The sequence below is a fragment of the Maylandia zebra genome, linkage group LG6, assembly GCF_041146795.1.
Source record: "Maylandia zebra isolate NMK-2024a linkage group LG6, Mzebra_GT3a, whole genome shotgun sequence".
NCBI classification, from domain to species: Eukaryota; Metazoa; Chordata; class Actinopteri; order Cichliformes; family Cichlidae; genus Maylandia; species Maylandia zebra.
Genome location: NC_135172.1, coordinates 7,973,974 through 7,999,909, shown reverse-complemented (window position 1 = coordinate 7,999,909; position 25,936 = coordinate 7,973,974). Strand labels below are relative to the sequence as shown.

Here is a 25,936-nt window from a genome sequence, read left to right as displayed (position 1 = left end):
CTCGCACTATATATAGCCTAGGGTTTCAACATGAGGTGACAGGGATGAAGCAAAGTGCGAAGTTGAAGCTATGGTGATGGCAAAAAAAATAAATAAATAAACATTTTAAATCCATATAATGACAGTAGTGACAAACATGTTGGCAAGGTTGGTTGTCATGATAAGAGGGATAAGTGAAAATTAATCCCATTCCTCTGTCTTGACTTTTTTCTCTGGAAAGAAAATTCACAAATGAACAGCTCAGACTGTAAGTTTTACTGTGTAATAAGATTATACTTGGTGTAAAAGCTAATGAGAGATACAAATGTAGACAGACCAGCTTAGGGTCTTCATCCTAAATCTCACGGATTCTGTTTTCACTATCTTTTATTACTAAAACACATTTATGGAAATGGAATAATTAAAAGGTATTTTAGAATCAAATGGCAGATAGAATCAAATAGAATCAAATCTCTCGAAAATAATAATTTAAAAACTGTAAACCATATTATGTTTCTTTTTTTTTGCCAGTACTACAGACACCAGCCATGCCACAGATAAAGCCTTCTTTTATCAGTGATTAGATTACAACACTAGTTTTGACGAGCTTAGTTAAGAATTTTTGCATTAATTAAACGAAACAGCATCAGGACATTTGCATGCTAGCACTGAGAATATACAACGACATGGGTTATAAAACAGCAAATGCTCTGCGGCAAATCACTAACACTTGTATGTCCAGCCCAGACACCCATCTCATTCCAGTCAGGTCAAGAGGATTAATAGCTCAAGGCAGCAAACATTACAGTCATGGCACAACTGAACAGTGTTTTGTTGGAGGGCAGCTGAACTTCTTTACTTAAAGGTTACAACTCTGATTCCAGCAATAGTAAATTTACATCCACATGTTCTGTTCTTATCCAGTGTCAGATTTCAAGAAGAATAAATTTATGTAATTACCTGTAATATTGCACATATAGGTCTGTGTATTCATTTCAGAACAAACTTCACATTTTTTAATCAGAGGGGCTATTTGTTGACATTATGCTTTACTTTTCTTTTCTTTTCTTTCCTTTCTTTTTTTTATTTTATTCGGTGGGTTTCTTTATATATTTGATTCTAAGGACAGGCAGCATTCCAACCATAAGTAGGGAGTAAGGAAAATAAACCTGAGGATATGTTCCTCGTGTCTTTGTTGAGAAATGTTGATATAGATCTTTGTACTTTTGGCCAAGAGGGGAGTATTATTCCAAACATTGTCTTTTGTTGATGCTACTACTAACAGCATGTGCTTTGTGGTGGATGCCTGTAAAGCTCCTTTTCTCTTTTAGTGACATGCCAAGCTTGGGAATACTGATGGCCTTAGAGAGAATTAGCAGTGACAGCTTTAATAAAGTATCAAACATTCATTAATTTCTAATCTGCCCTAAATTAAAATTAGGATATTATATTACATTTCTTAAAAAAGAAACACATTTTCACTCCCTTTGCTTGTAAAAACTGTCAAAAAACAAAATGCAAAACATAAATCTACCCAAAACTCACATTTGACCCTGGTAGCAGTCTTTGGGCCACCTATGAGTTGACTTCTGGTATTCAGGTATGATCCAAAATATACATAATATGGGGAAAATCGTCTGTTTTTTGTTGTGTGTGTGTGTGTGTGTGTGTGTGTGTGTGTGTGTGTGTGTGTGTGTGTGTGGTTGGAATACACCAGGGGGAGGACTAGTTGCAACTGTCTGTCATGAATTGCAATTGAAAAAAAATCACAAAACTCAAAAAGACTAAATGTGTGACCACACTCTCAACCTGACAGAAAAGGGGGACTTCATAGCTCTGGACCTTGGAGGGTCGAACTTTCGGATCCTGCGTGTCAAAGTGACACAAGACAAGAAGCAACCAGTTCAGATGGAGAGCCAGATCTATGAGACCCCTGATGACATTACCCATGGGAGTGGGGCACAGGTAACCAAAAATATATTTCTACCATTTTTAAATGTACTAAACATTCTTGTTGTATTCTTCTTATTGAGCCATTCCTCTGTGAAAACATAGCTAAGAAGCAATCAGACATGTTGTTCTCATGCTGTAATCCTTGTCACACCGATGTATCGTAATCACACTTAATTAAGAATATTCAACATTACTGTCTACACACCACACAAAGCAGTTATAGGAAGGCCGACTCAACATTCAGTTTGTGTAAAATGATCTTTGTGACACTTGGGAATAATAAGAGCAACGTCAGAACCTACACTGGCCTACACAGGACAGACAGCTGGCGGCCGTGTTGTAACATGATAACCAAAACATGAATGACTGTCTGCGGCGGTGTGATTGGTTTAGGCCATGACTTACACAGACAGAACAAGACAGATGCTGTTTAGTGAAATGCTGAATGGACAGCTGGTCAGAAGAAATGTAATGTGATATATCACAGGTTTGTTAACAAAGACGTACATTTAGATTGTGACTTATTGTATAATATACAACTCTGTAAACAGTCTTCATTGGTGTGATTTTTTTTAAAAACAATTTCATGCAAGTATACAATTAATCCAATGACTAAAAAGAAAAAAGAAAAAAAAATAGTTTAAAAACATGCTAAGTCACAAGTCATGTCAATATGGGTAGATATCAGCTATCTTTCCAGGATCTCATGATGATTTCTAAAATATGCATGGTTTACAGAAAGGCTTTTAACTGTCTGCAGAATCTTTTATGTTCTTTACATATTTGTTGAAGCATTTTCTAAGTAAAGTTTCAGGGATATTTATGTAAACTGGAAATTGTACTTTAAGGATGCATTAATTTAAAATGATAAAGAAAATGTTACATTTGCGCCAAAATGTAGTTACATCACCTTGAAATTCTTAAAAATGTCTTTTTTGTGTGTCTGCAGCTCTTTGACCATGTTGCAGATTGCCTCGGTGACTTCATGGAGAAACAAAAAATCAAGGATAAAAAACTTCCTGTGGGATTCACGTTCTCTTTCCCATGTGCCCAAACCAAACTAGATGAGGTAAACACTTCCAGTTTAAAGGATAACTGTACCACTCACTGTGCTCATTAAACACGTCATCACTACAATCTCGACATGTGTGGCTTGTTTCTTTTGTTAATAGTTTTAGATCAATAGCTCAATAAAGCCCATAGAATGTAACAGTGTAAATTCATCAATGCATTATATTTTATTGTATGTATTGTATTTATATTAAAGTATCATATTATTGTGTTAATATATTATAGATAATGTGTTTGGCGATGCCGTGACTGAAATAGCGATGGACATATATTTGAGATTGTCTTTGCCCGTCTTATAGTAAATTAAAGTTAGTCTTGTTTTTCAGGCTGTCTTACTAACATGGACAAAGAAGTTTAAAGCCAGTGGTGTAGAAGGCATGGACGTTGTGAAGCTTCTAAACAAAGCTATCAAGAAACGAGGGGTAGGTTTTTGTCTGTGGATTTCATTTGCAAACATGGATAAGACATCTGCCAGGTGGCTCTTTTTTTCCATTTTGTTTTGAGTTAAACATAACCTTGTTTTCCCAGGACTACCAAGCAGACATCATGGCAGTGGTGAATGACACCACTGGCACTATGATGACTTGTGGATTTGACGATCAGCGCTGTGAAGTGGGAATCATTATAGGTAAAAACGGATTTTTACCACTGCATTAGGCAAATACAAATGCCTGAGCCAATGACACTTTTAAAGTAGGGGGAAAAATATCTTGCATTTCACATGATTTGATATGCCCCTTTTAAACAAATAGATCCTTTCCCCAGGCTTTGGAAAAGGTATTTAGCACCTTAAAGCCAACAGGTTTTAGTAACCAAGTGTACTTTATCAGTACTTCAAACCATCCCAGGATGTTGAGAATACATTTTTATATTAAAGTTCTAACCCAGAAGGGCAAAAATCAAGCAAAAATAATGTCTCTCGTCCAAGCTTGGGCAAAAATCACACGAGGTCCTGAGCACTGTACAGAAGCGTGTACACAGTTCTACATGTGGGGGCGCCAAATAAGCTAAATAGCACACTGCATTCTGCTTTGAAGTGAAATAAGAGTTATGTCAGTTGTGCATCCTTTCAGGAACGGGAACAAATGCCTGCTACATGGAGGAACTGCGTCACATTGACCTGGTGGAAGGAGATGAAGGCCGGATGTGCATCAACACTGAATGGGGTGCTTTTGGGGATAATGGGTCCCTAGAGGACATCCGCACAGAGTTTGACCGTGAGATTGACAGAGGATCGATCAACCCAGGAAAACAATTGTAAGATTCCTTTCTTTTTTTTTTTAAACTAAAGAAGGTTTTGAAAGTTTAAATATCTTTCAGTAAGTTTACTTACTGTAGACTACGATAAGTACAATGCAAGTTAGTTTTTTAAGTTGTGCAGCCAAACAGTAAACGAACTGCATATAATACACAAAAGTATACCAGTATGCTTAACTTCTTTGGGACTAGTTCTCTTTGTTGTTACACATTGTGAAGTTACTGTACACACACCACTATAGATAAAATATAGCTTTGTCCCTTAAGATTACAGTTGAAAAAAAGCATTCTAGTCTGCAGTGGACTGTAATTTAGATGAATAGAAATTGTAGCTGTGATACCTTATATGAAAACACTGTTGTGTTTCTTTCTGATTAGGTTTGAAAAGATGGCCAGTGGCATGTACATGGGAGAACTGGTACGTCTCATCCTGGTCAAGATGGCCAAAGAGGGGCTGCTGTTTGAGGGACGAATAACCCCCGAGCTCCTGACGAGAGGAAAGATTGAGACGAAACATGTATCTGCAATTGAAAAGTGAGACATGAAGGAATAAAATAGTTTTTCCACTTCCATTTTTCAACAGAAGAGTTAAGACCTTTTTAATGTACAATACTTGTAATTTTAGGACTAAGGAAGGACTGAAGAAGTGCATGGAAATCCTGACAAGGCTTGGAGTGGAGCCCTCAGATGAAGACTGTCTGGCTGTGCAGCACGTGTGCACCATCGTATCCTTCCGCTCAGCTAATCTAATATCTGCAACTCTGGGAGCCATTCTTTGTCGCCTAAAAGAGAATAAAGGAGTTGTGCGGCTTCGTACCACTGTCGGCATTGATGGATCCCTGTACAAGATGCACCCTCAGTGAGTAGGCCATAAAATGGGGACTAAAGGGCGCTTTCCAGAGACGCACATTTAGTTTGGATATTATGCACTCCAAAAAGACCTATGCAGCATAGAAAGGATGTACGCCAGATAATTCTTTGAGTGGCTTCAGATTCAGTCCTAAATGAAAAACTCCAGGTTTTGGTCTGTGTGGAAGTTCAGATCTGCTGCATTGTGAATTCCTAAAATCCTAAGTCACAGTTATCCTGTAATTGTGTAGTGTTTTATATATTTCTGCAGCCTGAATACATAATTCTGATGAAAAATAGATTTTGACACATTCTAATACTGACTTGAAGACTCACGAGGAATTCTTTTGCTCTCTGAACAGATATGCCCGTCGTCTGCACAAAACTGTGCGTCGCTTAGTCCCAGACTCAGATGTCCGTTTCCTGCTGTCCGAAAGCGGGAGTGGGAAAGGAGCGGCCATGGTGACAGCAGTGGCATACCGTTTAACTGAGCAGGCGCGCCACATTCAGCAGACTTTGGCAGAATTCCGGTTGAGCAAAAATCAGTTGTTAGAGGTAAAGAAAAGGATGAAGGTGGAGATTGAAAGAGGCCTGAAGAAGGACAGCCACAAGGACGCTACAGTCAAAATGTTGCCCACCTTTGTTCGAAGCACACCGGACGGAACAGGTAATTAAAATGAGACATACATAGATTCGTTTTTTTGTTAGCTCAGGTCCAAGTCAATCATTCACGCCTGTCTATGTCATATATGAAGGCCAAAGGAAAGTAATGCAGATGGAAATATCAATATCCTTTGATACTAAAGTGTTTCGTGTGGTCTATAGTGAAACCATGTGTTATACTCAGGAGTGTATTACCTGTAATAAGGCCACCATTGCATCAGGTAAAATTATTACGTGCTTATAAAATACAATATCAGTGTTTGGTGAAACAAACAGTTGCATTATTTACCACAATAAAAACAGCATTATCAATAATTAAAGCGAGTCTATATGTCATCTCAAAGTAACTACTAAACTACATAATGTATCATGAAACAATCAGTCACTATATGTTTGGTTTTTGGTAATAATGAAAGCAGCGCTTGTGCTAACACAAAAAGCTTGAGTAAAGTTCATGGCACAAGGAGTCAAACAACAGGCTTCAGATATTTAAAAACCCAACAGCTGGACATGTTTACCCAGCACAAGCACTGCTTTTAGTGTATGAGGTGGACTTTATGGATCTGCATGAAAGGATTTTCACAATCCAATAACCAGTAACAGTACAAATGGTCAGTTTATGCTGACTGAAGACACAGCTGACGTTTCCTAGATCTATGTGTTTCTTTCAAAAGGTTTTCTGAAAATAGGTGAATTACCAGACACAGAAGCACACACGAGTAAACGTTGGCCTCACCTTGATAAACTAGCACTACTTATCTGTGATGCCTAATGGCAATTAATACATGAAGGTTAACATTTAGACAAATACTTTAAGATTTAAAAGCCAATAATTCTGTGCCTTATATTTTGTCCCTAATTCTCTGTACCTGGCAGTCAAATATAATTGCTATTTTCAAGTTTTTTAACCATAGAGAGAACAATATTTATTCTAAATTATAACCAGTACAACAGATAAAACTTATTCAGTGGTTGTAGAAATATGTTTTGTGCCTTCTCATGCTCATTTCTTTGGCTTTTTTTAACAGAAAATGGTGATTTCCTTGCTCTGGACCTTGGCGGAACGAACTTCCGCGTGCTTCTGGTCAAGATTCGCAGTGGGAAAAGACGATCAGTGGAGATGCATAACAAAATCTATGCCATTCCCATAGAAGTCATGCAGGGCACAGGGGAAGAGGTACCGATCAGTTTTGCGTATTTGTTGCAGGAAACAGGAACAATAATCATGTTTAAATAATTCTCAGTCTTTAAAAACTGCTTATTCCATGAAAACAGATTAAACATTTATAGACATTTATAGCAATTTCTTCTCTTTTCCATCTTAATTTCTAGCTACAACAAAATCCATTTGAAACATGCAACTATCCAAATCCAAACCTGCATTGGTGCCATAAAGAATCTTTGTAACTCACATGAAAAAAAAAACACCAAAAGCCATTAGCAGTCCTGACCTTTTCTTTCTATATGATGTCTCTTTCCAGCTTTTTGATCACATTGTGCACTGCATCTCTGATTTCCTGGACTACATGGGAATGAAAAGTGCTCGACTCCCACTGGGTTTCACTTTTTCGTTCCCCTGCCATCAGACCAGCCTGGATGCAGTATGTTCCCTTTTTCCTCAAAGCAAAAACTTTACGTTGCTTTCAATCCAGCTACAACCAAATTACCAAGAAGGCAAAGCATAATGTACAATGTAACGTACACATGTAATGGACACATACTTGGTTAATAAGTCGTTTTTCTGTCATGTTTAGAGAATTGTGAAATGTTATTCAGTCAAATTAAACATTATTATAATTTAAATCATTACTTATTGTTTTGTTATCTTCAGGGCATCCTTGTAACATGGACCAAAGGCTTCAAGGCCACAGACTGTGAGGGTGAAGATGTAGTGGAGCTTCTTCGGGAAGCAATCAAAAGGAAAGAGGTAATCACAGACCAGTTTGGTCACAACAACACGAACACTAGTTAATCCACTGGATTTGACAGAAAGCCCAAAGATGCCATTATTGTGAAAAGTTTGCTACTAAAAAATATGCATCATTTAGTCAAAATATATCCTAAAAGATATAAAACCTAAAATACCCTAAAACCAGTAAAATGGTTTCATTCAGTATTGTTAAAATGATCCCAAATTTAATAGACATAAGTGTATATTTTATACCTCTGACTGCTGCTTGGTTATTGTTACAAAGAACAGCAAAACAATAAGATAAGATAAGATAAGATAACCTTTATTAGTCCCACACGTGGGAAATTTGTTTTGTCACAGCAGTCTTTGCATGGGATATTTGGTGAGATAAAAAAGGGTTTGTGTAAGCTGCACCTTTGCATCCTGTATAATGTAGGCACAGTTTGTCCCTCATATTGTTGCTTCTTTAACCCTCGGATGGTCATAGTCAAAAAAGGGACCCAAAAGGGTCCCTTTTTTGACTATGACCATCCGAGGGTTAAAAGTGCTGTCCAGGTTCTGACTGACAGCACTCTGAGCAAATAAATGCTTGCCTTCAATGAGCCCCTCAAAGCAGTGTCTTTTAAATAATGAAATTCAGCTATTTTAGAGCTTAACTGTTTTTTTTTTTATATTCACTTATCTACCCACTATTTAGAGAACTTTTGTTATTTTGGTCGTTTAAAATCTCATAATTTAAACTTTGTTTCATAAAAACATTACAGAATAAGGAAGGGAAAGAATCTGGATATGTAACCTAACAGACCACCTCATTAAAAACCTTATAGTAAATCCTTAGTAGTAAAGAAGATTGCACATCATATATTCACTCACCATCCACGTCACATGACCACATAGCTGCTAATCCCAGCATACAGGCATCTTTGCTGTGAACTGCAATTTTGCAGTTTCAGCATAAACGCACTTAACCCCACCTCGTACTGTATAAACCTACAACAGAACAACAAATATGACTAATTACTCTCTCTAATAAATTACATTTTTATGAATACAGTTGAGTGTCACTGTTATATCTAGAAAATTCCTAATATCCACATGTTGCCACTTTTCGGTTTCACATATTAATTTTATTTTTTTAGATGGAGAATCCAGTAAGTATTAACCAAAGGTAAATCATTAACTAACAGGTAAAGCGGTACGAGCCTGGACCTGTTTACTGTCCTTATAGCATGCAATAACACCCAGAAGACATGCAGCTAAGAGCAGAGGTCTGGCAGAGCTCCTGAACCTTACAGCTCTTTGAAACTGCTTGTGTAGTTTGTTGTTTCGCCTGTCTAGGAGTGTGGGTTAACCGCATTGTGCTCAGTGTGGCATTTAAGATGTTGCCAGGTGTGATATTGATTCATCTGTCAAAACAACCATCCAGCAATGTTTAGTGAAAAACATGGACTTAACGCTGCTTTAACATCATCTTGGAAAAGTCTTAAGCAACAGCAGCTACCTGCTTTTCTTTAGACTGCAGGGAAAAAAATCTATATGGCTATTAATATAAGTAACCGGATGTAAACACTTCAGTATCATGAGTATGTGAATTAAAAATGTAATGAATATATTCTGGGCATTCTGGACACAACTGATTTTTTGCACGACAGATTTTTTTAATTGAAATTTGTCTATAACATGGAAAGCATACACAAGTTCTTACTGCATTATACGTGCATGTAATATTGTTGTACTTTGATGTGTAAACAATAATTCTTGTGATGTTTGTAGGAGTTTGAGCTGGATGTGGTAGCCATAGTGAATGACACAGTGGGGACGATGATGACCTGTGCATATGAGGAGCCCACATGTGAGGTGGGACTGATCGCAGGTGAGTGACACACAACCTATAACAAAAATATTTTTTCTACAATTATCTTGCAAGGTATGAAAGATGTAAGTAAATATCCATACAACAAAATGATATGTTTATGTATTTATTTTATTAAGCAAAACTACTTTTGTGTTATTTTGCACCTTAGCCCAATACTAATCTACAGTTAGAAAAGAAATTTGGTAGTTCTTTTTAGATGTAACAGCCCTGGCTGTGTATACACTCAGGAACGGGCAGCAATGCTTGTTATATGGAAGAAATGAAGAACATTGAGATAGTGCCGGGTACCGAGGGTCGGATGTGTGTCAATATGGAGTGGGGGGCATTTGGAGACAATGGCTGTCTGGATGACATCAGGACAACATACGACCAGGCAGTGGATGAGAACTCACTCAACGAAGGCAAACAAAGGTTAGGATGCAGCTAGTACCCAACTATTTCACAAATAACAAAATAGCAACACCTGCCACAGTGCTATACTCTCCCCTCAACATCTTGGCCTGTTCAGTAATACTGGATCAAAGAGCAAACAGAAAAATATATTTAAAGGGAAAAAAAGAAAACAAATGGTATCTCTAGTTAAGAGAGCATCTTTACAGCTTACTGACACAGCTGTGTTAATTCTTTTGCATCACAGATATGAGAAGATGTGCAGTGGAATGTATCTTGGTGAGATTGTACGGCAGATTTTGATTGATCTGACCAAGCGTGGCTTCCTGTTCCGGGGACAAATCTCAGAGACACTTAAGACCAGGGGCATCTTTGAGACAAAGTTTCTGTCACAGATAGAAAGGTGGGTGAATCATTTCACACTAACATTATTTTTTTTGCAATTATTGGTTAGGGCTGTTTTAATGCTATCAAACAATCATTATATACAAACTGTTTATCCAGGAGCAGACATTACAGAATTGTGGCGTCTAAAAAATAGTCTGTCCTATTTAAAGGTAAAATTCACCCCAACTATGTTTTTGAGCATTCAATTCAAACACAACATTCAATTTCTTCAATTAGAAGATAAAGAGCACATAAGTTGTGGTTACAGTCTTCAACCACTGCCGGTTTGGACTGATTTTCAACATTAGAGGGATCAGTTGCTTAAATAAAAAAAGATCAGTTTCTTCTCTCATAGAACTGTTACTGAATGCAGCCACCTGTTATGCTCTAGGTGATCTATGCTATGACATGGATATTCTGACAAATGTGTAAAGTTTACAAAGTTGCGCACAGATGTCAAGCCAGGAGACAGAAAAGTGAGTTTGGTACATTTACATTTACCACTCTTATCAAACATCACAAGTTAATTCAAATAAAAGTTTAGCACCAGAAGTATTTTGCATTTAATAACTACAAAAGTATAAAATTTAATTATATAACTTATATAACTTTACACAGAACACTGTTTGCTTTATACACCTCCTAGCAGGCATAGGCTCCACTGACTTTTACAGAATATTATATATTATCTATCTTGTGAATTTAGAAGATCAGAATATCAGATAAAGCTAATAGCACATAAGAAGTAGTCTATAATACACCTCAGACAAAAAATGCACTTAGTTTGTACTTAGTTTTTTAGCTACAATATTATTGTGTGGGACAGTTTTTAATGTTCTGCCCCTACAGAATACCTGCATAACCATACAGAGGTTAAAAAAGTAATTTGTCTGATGCAGACTAATTTTCATACTGTAGCGAAATAAATGAAAACGGAAGTTAAGAAGAAAATGGTGAATACCAGAAAGCTAGAAAGAGTTAGTAGTACTGTAAAGTATCTGTGTTTATATAAAGCCTGCGGCTTAAACATGCAAAATGCTGGGAAATTAATAGTATACCAGCATGAAAACATGGGATTAAGCTGAAGTATTCAGCAAAAAGCAGTTTTTAATGAGTCACCACACCTAGGAATGATGAAGGAAGGGGGATGTGAGCACTTGAGCTTATGTGCTGTTTAAGCCTACCTTAGTCTCTGGGAACAGCTGTGAGGTATCCAATGACTCTCCTGACCTCTGACTCTCCCCCCTCCCACCTCTCTCCACAGCGATCGTCTGGCCTTGCTGCAGGTCAGAGCGATCCTGCAGCAGCTGGGGCTCGACAGCACCTGTGATGACAGTATTATCGTCAAGGAGGTGTGCGGCACAGTGTCCCGCCGAGCAGCTCAACTGTGCGGAGCTGGAATGGCTGCAGTGGTGGACAAGATCCGTGAGAACAGAAGACTGGACCACCTGGATGTTACAGTGGGTGTGGATGGCACACTCTACAAGCTGCACCCACAGTAAGAGCTGGGATAGGAACACAATAGAGGGCATGTTTGTGTGAAAGGAGACCCGTTCATTTTAAAATGTTACTGTATTTCATCAGTCTGCAAAGAATTACCCAAGATTACCAAACTCACTGGCCTTACAGTAGCACTGAATTATTTATTCAGTCACTAGGATGGAAAAACATTCAAAAAGTGCTGAAGGACCTATAGTCAACAAATATACTGGTCTTTTTTTGACATTAAATAATGCATGTTAGACATTGAAAAGATAAAGCAAATTGTACGTTTGCAGATGTCCAGAATAAAAACAGCAGAAACTGTAATAAACATATTACAACCCATAAATAGCCAAGTATTAGTATGTTATAAATCAACTAAATGTACAATCTGTCTACATCTCTTAGCCTTAAAACACTTTGATCTGCTACCACTTGTGATTCTTTGTGAGGACAAATTACAACTATACCAGTTTTTTATATAAAAGATAATTTTATGAAAAAGTACCTCAAGGCTAACATCTTCATTTGGTTGTTTGTCGAGGGGACTACTGATGGACTCTTGTAACTGGGGTTACAAATTAGGAGATAACTGCACCAATAAAAATCCAGAGGACCTCTTTTACCTCCAAGTCCACACCCTCTCGATAGGCCCGAATGAACCTCCTCACACAACTCTGTGCTGCTTCTAGTTGTAAAGTTTGAATAATATGTATGTCTGTCACCTATGCTGGAAAGCAACTGTCATTTCAAGTTCAGTAGCAAGCTGCCTCATAACCACAGTTTCCTCTTGCTCTCTTTTCTTCAGTTTTTCTCGGATCTTCCAACAAACTGTGAAGGAACTCGCCCCCAAATGTGATGTCAACTTCCTGCTGTCTGAGGACGGCAGCGGTAAGGGAGCTGCCCTCATCACTGCTGTGGGCTGCCGCCAGAGGGAGCTGGATGCCCAGCAACACTGAGCAGCTCTGTCCCAATTGTCCACAAGAACTACCTGCTGCTCCACCATGACCTTCACGCACCGCACAGCCTACATCCATTTCCCCTTGGCAGCCGTGACTCCACCTGTGCCCAACTTGGTCCACCTACAGCCAGAGAGATATACTGCATGCAGAGAATTAAAACTCAGTATCTAAATATTTATTTATACTGCACCAGATGGTTTATTATTTCCGTGTTTGTACATTTTCCTCAATAGCTTGTCAATAACCTGACAAATCTAAACTCCCTTAGGTGTGCAATATTTGTGTACTACTAGTTTTATTTTTATATGAAGCCAGATATATAATTGTATTTATATAGCTCGGGCCAATTTGAATCCCAGAGGTCATCAAGATTTTTGCACCATAGACACAAGTAAATGTCTGCACTTTTTATATGAAAGTTACAGCAGCAACACGTCAATGTAACTTCCCATATGAAGGACCTTCTTGAAGCTGAATGAAGCCGATTGTTTTTACAGGCTCCTTTGGTTGAGAAAAACCAGTTTCAAAAGGGCTCGTTGCAAAGGTTTGAATGCAAGAGTCACGGCTGTTAAAATCTCCCTCATTTTGTGTGCTACATGCTCACACAACGTGTTTGTCTACTAACCCCTTTCTGTGTAACTGTCAGTGTAATTCACATATTCAAATATTCCTGCATCACCATACCATTATTCCTCAAGAGTGGACAAGGTAGAAAAATCCCCAGAGAAGTGTTAGCCCATCCTATTGCTATTCGTAAACTATTAAACTTTTGGTGTTGTGATTTATACCACTTCTACTCATTGTATGTGCAAACAATAAATGTTTATTGGGCCCCAAGAAGAGTGGACATAATGAGCGCTTTTGTGTGTATTTGTAGCTGAGTGTCAGTGTGTCTCACTGTATGACCTGTAGCTTCAATGTCCAAAGCTCTATGGAGACTGCATGCCTTACATCAACACAAAGGAGGGTACCGGATCATTTTCTTTCTTTTGCTCTATTTTTTTTAACATCATTATAGATTTGTGATTGACACAGTAAAAAGCTAATTCATTAAATTATATTTTGTTGTGGAGTAAAACCTGTGTCTCATTCTTTAGCTGTCAAGCGGGGCAGAACTGGAAATGCAGATGGTGAAGTTGGTAACAAGCTGACACATAAAAAGTGCATTAAGTTCACCATTCATCTGATACAAAGGAAGGGCTGTGCCTGTGCCATAGCTTGGTAATTATCAACTATCTTGACTAGATAGTTGACTAGACACTTCAAATCCTGTCTCCCCCCCCCCACCCTGGACCCCCACCAATTCGCATACCACCAGAACAGGAGCACAGAGGATGCAGTCTCCATCGCACTGCACTCTGTCCTCTCACAATTGGACAACAACAACACCTACGCCAGAATGCTGTTTATAGACTTCAGTTCAGCATTCAATACAATCCACCCCTCACAACTCATCAGGAAACTGACAGACCTGGGCATCAGTTCCCTCATGTGCAAATGGTTATTGGACTTCCTGACCAACCGCCCCCAACATGTCCGGCTGGATAACCACTGCTCATGTACAATCACAATGAACACTGGTGTACCACAAGGCTGTGTGATGAGCCCTTTCCTCTACTCCCTCTTCACCCATGCCTGCAGACCTGCCGGTGGTTCTAACACCATCATTAAGTTTGCAGATGACACCACGGTGATTGGCCTCATCAGTGACAACGATGAGGCCGCCTACGGGGAGTAGGTGGATCGTCTGGCTGAGTGGTGCGACACAAACAACCTGCTGCTTAACACCGAGAAGACCAAGGAGCTCATCGTGGACTACAGGAGAAATGCTGACCCACATCCACCCATCTACATTAACGGGACGGCTGTGGAGCGTGTGAGCAGCTTCAAGTTCCTGGGAGTCCACATCTCCGAGGATCTCACCTGGACAACCAACTGCTCCAAGCTGGTCAAGAAGGCTCACCAGCGCCTCTTCTTCTTGAGGACTCTGAGGAAGAACCACCTGTCCTCAGACATCCTGGTGAACTTCTATTGTTGCACCATCGAGAGCATCCTGACCAACTGTATAACAGTCTGGTACAGGAACTGCTCTGCCTCGGACCGGAAGGCGTTGCAGAGGGTTGTGAAAACTGCCCAGCGCATCGCCGGAGCACCACTTCCTGCCATAAAGGACATCTACAGGAAGCGGTGTCTGAAAAGGGCTGGGAAAATCATCAAAGACCCCAGTCACCCATCACATGGACTCTTCACCCTCATGCCCTCTGGGAGGCGCTACAGGAGCCTCCGGACTAAGACCACCAGGTACCGGAACAGCTTCTTCCCCACAGCTGTCAGACTCCTGAACTCTGCCTCCTGACATCTGACCCACGTTAACACATGGACTGGACATACACACACCCACAACCACCTACACACACAATGGACAACTGTACCCTCAAACACACAATAATAACATGGACTGAACCACCACTCAAAACCACTAGCACTTTATATAGCCTCTGTAGAAATTATCCACATCTTAACTGCACTACTGTATAATTCTGTGTAAATAATCATTCTGTACAATACGATAAATTTTAAAACTACAACTGTTTATTATCTGCATAGTTCACATTTCTGTATAACTGTATATCTCAGATTTCTGTAAAGTTATTTATTTCATATTCTGTATAGTTTTTCATATTTATATCCTGTTCATAGCCTGTACATAGCTTGTACTCACTACAGCCTGTACATACTTATAGTAATAGCATATTTATAACATACTTCATACCGTGTACATTATAACATACCATAATAGACCCATTTCTGTAATATACTCACATATCTATATTATTGCTAATATATATTTGTAATATATCTATATCATGGCTAAAGCACTTCTGGATGGATGCAAACTGCATTTCGTTGCCTTGTACCTGTGACATGTGCAATGACAATGAAGTTGAATTCTATTCTATTCTATTCTAGATATTTAATAATACCACCACTTTCTCATGAAATTCTATAGTTTGCTTTTCAGAATCATGGTTTGTTTATTTTAAAAAGGCACAAAGAGTTCCTTTACATCAGATAACTTGTGATGGTTTATAGATATCATGGGCAAAAATCAGGAAGGGTACAGACAAGTTCAAAACAATGCGCTACATGGAGACAATCTATCGCTGACCTTTTATCTGTCATCTATAGCATTTTTAAGGTGTCTCACAACCTATGAGTATTTGTGAATGGGTTTTTTTCACACCACAATTTTTGGATTATATGTCTAATATATAGCGCATATTTATTACATTATATCATCATTTTGTATTCAAGTTTGCCACTCATGATTAGGTGGTGGTGGGGGCTGAACTATTGTCCCACTGGCTGTTCTGTTTTATATAAACTCTCCTTTACACCTTTCCTTGACCTCATTGTCATCAAGGCCAATGTAATGTGATTGGGAAGGGTTAGGACTTTTCAACTGGAACCTGGTACCCACATGGCTTTTAAACCCAGAGAAAAGTTCAGATACTGACCTTTTTTTCTCCCATTTCATGCAAGCATTTACTGCATGACGAACATTCTTGAGCATGCAGCACTGCATTAAGGCTGATCTAAGAATCTTGCCCCACCAACTTCAACAAGCATGTTGCCTTTCTTACTGGGATTAAGTCAGGTAAGTGGAATTCTTGTTGTACAAATGCCCTCAGATACATGCTCATAGAAACCGTAAGAAATCGCAATATTTAAACAACTTACTATAAAAGTTAACTTGAAAATCTATGCTCCTGTGATTTGTATATTTGTCTGTATTATATTGTTGCTATTGTTGTGCTTGCCGAATATAATTCATTTAAAATTTTGCATTAGTTTCCTCTTTTGCCATATGACAAGCTTGGGAAGAATTAAAGAGTTTAAACAATTGAGTGTTTGCATTTCCTCGAAGCTATTTAGGCGTGTACAGGTATGTTGAAGATCCTCTTGTATCTAGACTTTGTCTGCAGGTATTTGTCCTACGTTTTTAGATGCACAAGCCTATAATTAATACCATAGAAGTGGTGCATGTACATTAGCAGTTGCCGCTCGTGTAGCTTGCGTTATACAAGAGAAACTCCATATCCCTTTCTGTATGTGTGTATATGCGTGTGTGTGCAACTGCGTGCATGTGTGTTTGTTACCAGCTCTCATCAGGTTGGGTACGTTATTTGAGGGCTTCCTGCTGCATCCATCTGCCTGAAACTACCAAGAACCGAACTGTCACTGTATTTTTCATTGTAAGTAGTCGTGATTAAATAGCATGCAATGACAGTGTCACAGTAAAACACGTAGGTATAGCCTTAAGAAGCTTTGTGCAGAAAAGGGTGGTAGCCCGTTAGCTGCTGACATGCTAACTTTACTAATTTTTCGCTAGCTAACGCAAGCTAGTAAACTAGCCAGGTTAGCATTCTATTTGCGCGTGGGGGCGAGATTTGATTGCTGCTTATATGTTATGCTAGAAACGTTGCCAGTTGCTGTTATATTCAGTGCTCCACTTTTGTGTTTTATTGGGCGTCGAAGCTTTTTTTGCATGTATAAAATTGTGCAGATTTCCGTGTGAGACTCGAGCGGCTAATATCAACAGCTAACGGTAGTTAACGTTAGCTCGCCGCTCTTAACCTGCTCGCTTGTAGCTGGAGGGAACGTTAGCTGGTCAGTCATCAATTTAATCGAGCTATTAGTTACACATTTAGGTAACAAGTGCTATTAATTATCCACCCATTTTGCCTCGCTATTCCTGCGCCTGTTTAGCTCAATCAACGGTGTAATTAACTCTGATGTTGCATTACCGGCCACCTACTGTGCAAGATAACCACATATACTGACCCGGGGAACCATTGGACTCGCGCACGGCACGTGCTGTCGGTTGACCAAAACAGGTGTGCCAGATGATGCACGCGACTAATTTGATGATGGATTATTAGCTGCTCAATTGTTACTCAGCCACCTTTCGTTACGGCTGGATTAACTAGTTCCAACACGAAACGAGTCACTGAGAACAATATAATTAAGGGGTAGAGTTGAGGATTATTAGTATAATTTGTGAATGATTTATTTTAAATCATGAAATTCTTATTACTATCTGCAAAGGTTTTAGAAAATAAGAAAAAGGGGCATTCCATTCAACGACTTTTAGGAAAACAATTCAGGTTCCTCTTTGTTCAACCCCCAAACAAAGAATGTTAATTTTGATTAATCTAATGTAAAGACAAGTTCTGTATTTTTTATATTTGAGTTGCAATTGAATAAATTAACATTTTTGACATACATATATTATGTATATATGTATATATAAACACAGTAGTGTTTTTGCACTACTGAAAACTTTATAAGTGCTTAGTGTATAATTGTTTTTGTTATGGTTTATTTCAGCAGGTTTTAACAGAGGTTAACGTTCTGGTGGAAACAGCCACTTGACATTGCCCACACTCAGGACATCGAAGGCAGCTCCTCATACCTTTAGGCATATCAGAGAAGCAGTTTGTAAACATTCATCAGACTCATGACTGTTTGAGAGGACACGGCCCCACCGTGGCCCATGCACTGTATCCATTTCCCTCCCTGTCCTCCTTATCCCTCAAGCTGACGCAAAACCCCAGACACCTACCCCCCCTCCCCCACCCCCACTCCCATCCGGTTCCCAGTGACTCGCCTCCTCCTGCCATGGTGTCCGGCACAGAGACCGTGCACTACATCCACCTCCACAACTCCAGCCAATCAGTGCTGGAAGCCCTTCGCACACAACGGCGTGAGGGCCTCTTCTGCGATGTGACCGTGCGAATACATGATGCCTCCCTGCGTGCTCACGCCTGCGTTCTGGCAGCTGGTAGCCCCTTCTTCCAGGACAAGTTGCTGCTCGGTCATTCTGAAATCTCTGTTCCGCCGCTGGTGCCCGCTGAAACCGTGAAGCAGCTTGTAGACTTCATGTACAGTGGCTCGCTGGTAGTGCTGCAGTCACAGGCCCTGTGCATCCTCACTGCTGCCAGCATCCTGCAAATTAAGACGGTCATTGATGAGTGCACTCAGATCATCTCTCAGAGGAAGGCAGCGGCAGGGGCAGCAAGTGCAGCAGCAGCGGCCGCCGCAGCTGCTGCTGCTGGAGGAGGAATGCTTGGAGGGGTCCTCCCTAAACAAGAGGAGCGTGGCGGGGGGAAAGGGAGAGAGAGTGGCAGCAGTGGAAGCTGTTCTGTTAGTGGGGGTGGGGGTTACGCCAACTTCTCTAATTTCATGGCTGAATGTGGAGGTGGTAACATGGCCGGTGGGTTAGGGGGTGCCAACGTTAGCGTCAGTGATAGCGGCCCAGGCCCAATGGATCAAGCTAACACTGTAAGCCTGATGGCACTTGGAGACATGGGCCCCGGTGCCATGTGTGGTGGTGACGCGATGGGCACCGGGGGAGGTGCAGTCCTCATGAAGCAGAGCTCAAGCTGTACTCAGGACGTAAGGTACAAGCTCCGAGACCTGTTGGCACAGACAGCCAATGGAGCCAGCACAAGTAGCACAGGGAACCTCTCAGCGGGCTGCAGCTCCGGTGTGGCCAGTGTGGACAGCATTGGCAGGGACAGCCTCCGCGGCAACACAACTGACCTCTCTGATGACCTTGTGGGGATAGACCGATACAGCGAAGAGGAGGACTTGGATGGGAGAGACAGGGGAAGAGATGGAGATAGAGACAGGGGGGCGAGCCACAGCCGCAAGCAGAGGCAGCCGCTAAGACTCCAGGTAGGGGGATAAGGGGAATGGTTGCTATGGTTACAGTTTTCAGGCATGCAGAGCTGCAACGTTTTCGTTTTCTTTCTTTTTATGCTTTTCCCTCTTCTCACACTGCATTGGCGTATATCGCTGAGATGTTTCTGCACTTTTCACAGTTGGATCTCTCGCCTAAACTTCAGCAGTAATTGCCTTGTTGATAATCTATGGACTTCTGCATATTGACTGTAGGTTATTCAACTTATCAGAACCTGCTTGAAGGGGCTGTAGCTGGGGCATTGGTTGCTCTTATAGACTTTTTGTTGCTTTTTAGCTCCAATACTGATCTAAAGGTATTTCTTTACTACTTGAAATTGAAATGGACCTGTCTTTTTTTCTCCCTAGGTGCTGGGAGGAGAGGGAGTAGTGGTGAAGGATGAAAGTGTACAGGATGCAGATAGGACTGTCTATGCCTTGGAGGATGGGAGACGAGATCAAGAGCAGGAGGGCTCCCAGGAATCCATGGCAAGCTTTGGACAGGTATGTTAACTCAGAAGTGAATAAAAAAAACTAAAATGAAGAAAAAAAAACAACCCAGCTCACCTGCGCTGAATGTTTCAATAATTTATCTACTATGCAAGGAGAAGCATGGCATTCAGAGTATTACACATATTGCAGTTGTGAAGTGATGGTCTTTGATTTTTTTAGAGAAATATTTAGGTACATTATCTTCCGTTTTGGCTTAGAAAGGCCTTATTGTAGTACATTCAAACTCAGCATTTGTGCCAGAAGTCCTGAAATAAGTAGACGGGAAAACGTGGTGGAGCAGATTTATGCCGCAGCCTGCTGTACCCTGCAGTCTACACAAGGAACATCTGCCACACAGTCAGAAAGATTCAGCCCTGCTTGTCAGTTTTGCTGCAGATTGTCACGTTTGGAGATAAAATCATCTACTCAGTTTAGTCAAAGTCACAGCATGTGATCGTCACTTAACCCAACATTGCTTGAATAATATAATCTTGTCTTTGAGCAATGTGTGAAACGGGCTCTTGCTTTCATCCCTGCAGACATTATTTTTCTTATTTGTCCTCCTCATGTCTATGACGGTTAAAAGGCAATTGCTCTGCTGTGATTGTAGCCATGTTTACATGTAAGATGAGCGTTCAGAGAGAAAGTTTGAATCTGGAGAAGCTCTCCTACTTTTTTCCTCTTGCACAGTGCACCGCTGCTCCCTGCCACTCTGAACGCTCCCTGCTTGCTCACCCAGTGAACAGAGCAGAGCGAGAGAGCTGTTCCTGTTCCATTCGAGCAAGATGTTGTTGCAAAGCAGGAGGATAAAAATATGAGTATGGAAAGTGCTTAAATTTCTGCAACAATAGCGGGAACCAAAGCATGACGATAACTGCAGTGAGTGTGATAGATGTGGTTAGCAAGCTGAGATATACATGCATACCCAATGAACAAATATCTGAATAGTAGAATATTTGGCCACAGCCCTAGAATGCGTGCAAAAATGCTTCAGTCGGCCACACGCCACCTGGAGGTGTTATTGCTAGTCATCAGTTGTAAATGATGTCTGATCCCACATTTTTAAGAAAAATCAACTATATATCCAATATATTCAAAGGTCATCTTGGTCCGATATCTCAAATTCAGTGATAAAAATCTGCAGATGGGCCTGTTCTCTGCAAGGACGTAAATAAAGCCTGTGCAGTGGAGTTTCTTGAAGAACTTCCAGTATGTGTAAGACTGTCTGTTTTAAGTAGGTTAGCAGTACTAGTGCTAGTGCAGTTCTTCACTTCCTTTTACTAGAAGTAGTGTTAATGTTTGACTTCTCTGTCTACCGTGTTACCCTCACTGTGTGTGCTATGGTACCGTTACAGGATGCACCCAGGTTGTTAACAGCTCTGGATGCTCTTCTGTTCAGTCTACCCCAAATCCATACACATGTCTGACTCTCGTAAAATCAAAACATATATTCCACTATGTTATTTCTATTATTATTACTCAGATTTAGTAACAACAGTTTGGGTATTTTCCACTTTAAGAAAATCATGGCCGGGACAAACAGACTAGAATAGTACTCACATGTACAATGAAATTATGGGCTGCAAGTGCAAATTATTGAAATCCCAGCATTGACATTACTGGTTTAAACATTTGGCACTAGTTACTGGAAACTGTAATGCATGACACTATTGCATCATCACACAACATGTATCAACACAGATAAGAAGATACCAGACCACCTAAGTAGCATGTGAAACTCGATCAGCCTCTCAGACAAACAGAAAGTTACTACTGGTATGACTCATGTTGGCATTTCGTGCTTCTTTACATTGAGGTGGATCATCTTCCCAGCCAGGTCTAACTACTTTCAGTGAAACTGCTGCTGACAGTCATTCTATGACTGGTTGGACTGTAATGTACGATATCGTGTCAGCATCTGCTCGCCTGCAGCTGTAACATGGTAGACTTATAAACAATATAAAGAAAACTGGCTGTATATTTAGGTAATGAGGGATGTAGTTTGCCTACACAGAAAGTCTTTTTTAGTTGCATAATGTGTGTTACATGAAAAAGATAATCTTGTTTCCTTCAAACCAATGGCATAAAGGAATGTCTTTTAGTTGAGCTATATGCCCGTATAGATGACCAGAAGTCTAATTTTAGGTTTGCTTTTACATTCCTTTGATGATATGTGCTGTCTGCAGAGCTGCGGAGATGTGAACCATCCGACCCTTGAACTGATGGCAAAACAAGCAAAATTTCTCATGTTAAATAGTCTTTTTTTTAGCTTGTTCTTTTGTTTGTTTTAGTTTAGTTTTGTTTTTTTAAATCTATGTTTGTTTTTGTGTTTCAGGATTTCTATGATGAGCAGGGCGTGTTTTCAGAGAGTTTTTGGCCCCAGAGTGAGCCCCCTCAAGCCATGGCTTTTAACCCCAGAGGAAGGGTCAATAAACCACTGACTCCACCTCCAACCACCCAGGCCATCAACAACCAGGTCAGTGCTTCAGTCAAATTCACGAGGGGTGTACTGGGAAGTAAGATTAATGGATTAGTGAGCTCTGTCGAGCTCAAAGTCAGAGCTTTCTGTATCACCAAAGTGGCTTTTTTTTATGGCAACTTATGCTGAACTCATAACCTGGTCAAGAGCAGGTTGTGGTCAGAGTTTCAGCTTAAAATTGGCTGGACATGCACTAATTGTTTTATTTACAGCATTTTTAAAAACTGTGTTATACTCTCTAGTGGGGAACATGTTTTATATGTGCAAGTTGTTAAGCCTTACCTTACTAACATCACGAATTAAGCCCTGAGTGCACCTTTCATTTTCACTGGAATGTGCATGTATTCAGAAAAAATGTATAAATGTTTTTATTCTTGATTCTAATGAAACACCTTTTGTATGTATGTTAGAACTAAAAACAAAATGAGTGCAAACCTAGAATGAATCTGTTCACCGTTTTCTGAGTAAACAATTATGCAGTTAAATGAGGAAATAATGAGCAACTTAATTGTTAATGAAAATAATAATTGCTCCTCCACATTTCATATATAAATACATGATTGCAATTGCAAAAGTTACAAAATAATTGAATTGTGAAAATTGAAGCGCCTTAAATGTGAAGCACTAATCTTATTAAATGATGTTTGCATTGAGGCAGGAAGTGAGATGATTGACGGAGAGTACATTTTAACGCAATGCAGCACTAAGAAAAAACACACACACATACTCAACCAACACAGAACAACAGAAACACAAATAAAAGCTTCAATTTAGTGTGATGGGCTGTATATCTTTTTCAAGCTTCAGCCTACACACTTTGATTGACGGGTGTGCTGACTTTGAAAATGAAAATGCAGAAATGGCCTGCATAGACAATGATTTTTTTATTATTTTTTTCAAGAATGCAACAAAAAAAGTAAAAAAGAAAATGAAACAGCATAACATACCAGACTGTAACATACCATTTCTACATATATATGCTCAAATCAGGCCTTCTCAAAATTCTGATGATGATGGGTTCAGTCACATGTCAGCTCCTTAAATTGGCAAATGGAAACGCACACCTGTCAAACGATTTGTACCATATTTACTGATGGTCTGTGCTAGCACAACGCTCTCTTTAGGCATTTAAGAAATGACTGTGTGTTTTCCAAAGAGGCATGGTGTGTTTTGTGGCTGGAAGGCGTGGACACGGATATTTTTGAAGATGGATTTATTGCATATGTGTATAGGAGTGGAGCTTCCAAGGTGCAATATCTGGGGAGGAGTAGTTTCAAATGAGTCGTGCAAACGTGACTTACAGAGGTTTTAAAAAGGAGAAATAAACAAATAAGAAAAAAATGCGCATTCACACTATCTAACCTTTTTGTGGGTTAGATAGTAGTCAGATCCTGTGCTTTACCTGAGTTCTGCTGGGCAAATCAACACTGATTCTGTTTCAGCTGACTATTCCTCTCTCGTGCACGGTGTCCAGAGAGAAGCACGTGTGTAAAACCTGCTGTTATTTTGTTTAGATCTGCTTTTGTCCTGCCACACTTGGTAGGATGGTGGTCATTACTGAAATGCACCAGCTATTGTTTTTATTAGGGGTATATGTAGTTAATTAGTTCTAAATATTATCGATTGTGTTCGGAAATGTTCATCCAGAGCAAATTGTCTGTATCATGTTTCTTCACAGCTTCTGTTCCAGTACCCAGTGAGCCAGTCGCAGCCAGCTCCGTTCTATGTGGGCGGGCCCATGGGTGGGATTGACACCATGGCGGGGACAGAGCCCAGTCAGCAGGCTCCACCCCCAGCACCGATGACCCCAGCTCCGCCACCCTCCACCTCTTCCTGCTCCGCAGGGCCCTCACCTTCCTCCCAGGGATCTGAGACCTCGTTCGACTGCACGCACTGTGGCAAATCTTTACGTTCCAGGAAGAACTACAGCAAGCACATGTTCATCCACTCCGGTACGTTCATGTCACAGTAATTGATCAGCTGCATGTATGTTACACAAGTGTGAAGAGGACAAAGATTAATTGCATAGTTACGTATGCAGTATTCCAGCATTCACCTCATTATCACCTGCCATTGAGGTCAGCATAAAGGTAGAGACTTGTATTTCAGGATAATCTCTCGAATGAATAGACATGTTTCTATCCCAGAATTCTTTGTATCGTATTAAAAGAACTGTAAAATAAGTATTTTTATATGAACAAAAGGCAAACAGAAAATGATTCACTTGTATTGGCAAGACTGTTCTTGGGGATGGTTTTATAAGCGTGCTTCTGCACATGCCTGGCTCCACAGGTCAGAAACCTCATCAGTGCTCCATCTGCTGGCGCTCCTTCTCCCTGCGGGACTACCTCCTCAAACACATGGTGGTGCACACTGGTGTCAGGGCCTTCCAGTGCACCATGTGCGGCAAGCGTTTCACCCAGAAAAGCTCGCTAAATGTGCACATGCGCACCCACCGTGCCGAGCGCACCTTCCAGTGCAACGTGTGCCACCGGGCCTTTACTCACCGTACCTTGCTGGAGCGCCATGCCCTGCAGCACGCCCACCACGCCCCGCAGACCCCAGGTCAAGGCCAGGGGCGTGGAGCCGACATGACCTCACCTACCAAGCACAGCCCTCCAGCTATGGGAGGGCACTCAGGTATGGCTGGCGCGGCTGGCATGGTTGGCAGTATGGCCAACATGCAGAGCCACGGAGCTTCCTCCACCTAGAGAGAGGGGGGAAGGAAGGGGGGGGGGGGGGGGGGGGGGGTTATGATCCCATTCCTTGAATCAACAATTTGCTCCTAACAGCCTTGTTGATCTTTTGTTCTGATGGAAAGAGCGCCATTTTAGCTTAATACCATTTTCAGTCAGGGCTCCTACACAGGACTGGAACGCCTTTTAAGAAAAAAAAAAAAAAGTACTCTTACGGGTATTTTTGAATAGCACAGATATTATGGGAAAATCTGGCTGGAAAAAAAGTCATTTTCTAGAAACCTGTTTGACCTAGTCGTAGCTGTAATTCGTGTTGTCACATCAGTTCCTGTGAGGACTAACCATAAGCTTATAGAGCAATGTCACGATAATCATGCCTTGTTGAATAGCCATGTTTCTTCTTTTGTGTAATAACTGAGACTTGTGTAGGAGCCCTGTTTTGAAAAGACCAGAGAGTCACCAAAGAGGTTAGGAAAACTGAGCAGGGTTTGGGAGTGGGTGAGGCTAAGGAAAGTTGTAGCGTTTCTTTTTTTTTTTCTAAGTGGAGGTGAGGGTGGGAGTGGACTAACATTTGGAGTTTTAAGGAGATGCAAGTTAGGGAAACAGGGAAGGATAGGTCGGTCGGTGAGTTTACCAGGTTTCATTCACTTTCAATTCATTTAAATGAAGTTTGTGTCAGTTCATGCAAATTACCAAAACATAAGCATGTAACCATAACCCAATGTGGTTGTCCAATGAGGATGA

At 40.5% G+C, this 25,936-nt stretch overlaps 3 protein-coding genes across 10 annotated transcripts in view; 2 read left to right on the top strand and 1 right to left on the bottom strand.

Moving 5' to 3' along the window:
- Nucleotides 1–17,713, bottom strand: part of myom2a (myomesin 2a) — a 54,427-nt gene extending 36,714 nt beyond the window's left edge. For 4 of the 7 annotated variants that reach the window (XM_076884612.1, XM_076884605.1, XM_076884606.1 and 1 more), the window contains exons 1-2: nucleotides 17,627–17,670; nucleotides 16,942–17,002 (exon numbers count right to left, since the gene is read on the bottom strand). In XM_076884612.1, coding sequence (XP_076740727.1) covers nucleotides 16,942–17,002; nucleotides 17,627–17,638 — 73 coding nt within the window. In that variant the 5' untranslated portion in view covers nucleotides 17,639–17,670. Of the gene's footprint in view, nucleotides 1–8,557; nucleotides 8,595–11,521; nucleotides 11,655–16,941; nucleotides 17,003–17,626 lie in introns of those variants that run through there. The other 3 variants (XM_076884611.1, XM_076884610.1, XM_076884608.1) reach the window with 3 other exon arrangements.
- Nucleotides 8,824–13,633, top strand: LOC101482510 (hexokinase-1). Its single transcript, XM_076885077.1, is given in 7 exon segments — nucleotides 8,824–8,835; nucleotides 9,458–9,557; nucleotides 9,832–9,905; nucleotides 9,907–9,971; nucleotides 10,198–10,353; nucleotides 11,602–11,835; nucleotides 12,628–13,633. Coding segments are annotated over 7 exon segments (792 nt in total). The 3' UTR covers nucleotides 12,779–13,633.
- zbtb45 (zinc finger and BTB domain containing 45) lies at nucleotides 16,794–25,237 on the top strand. Of its 2 annotated transcripts, none has more exons than XM_076884613.1 (6): nucleotides 16,794–17,037; nucleotides 18,176–19,522; nucleotides 19,895–20,029; nucleotides 22,353–22,493; nucleotides 24,175–24,448; nucleotides 24,789–25,237. In XM_076884613.1, the coding sequence occupies exons 2-6, from the start codon at nucleotides 18,464–18,466 to the stop codon at nucleotides 25,205–25,207; spliced, it is 2,028 nt and encodes a 675-aa protein (XP_076740728.1). In that variant the 5' UTR covers nucleotides 16,794–17,037; nucleotides 18,176–18,463; the 3' UTR covers nucleotides 25,208–25,237. The 2 variants fall into 2 exon arrangements, with proteins under 2 accessions (XP_076740728.1, XP_004571877.2); XM_004571820.4 differs by having other exon boundaries at nucleotides 18,173–19,522.
- The last annotated feature ends 699 nt before the right edge of the window (nucleotides 25,238–25,936 follow it).

Coding starts and splice junctions, on each gene's coding strand:
- zbtb45 (XM_076884613.1), top strand. CDS start 18,464: ATGGTGTCCGGCACAGAGACCGTGCACTACATCCACCTCCACAACTCC. Junction 20,030..22,352: donor CCATGGCAAGCTTTGGACAG/GTATGTTAACTC, acceptor TTTGTGTTTCAG/GATTTCTATGATGAGCAGGG. Junction 22,494..24,174: donor CCCAGGCCATCAACAACCAG/GTCAGTGCTTCA, acceptor GTTTCTTCACAG/CTTCTGTTCCAGTACCCAGT.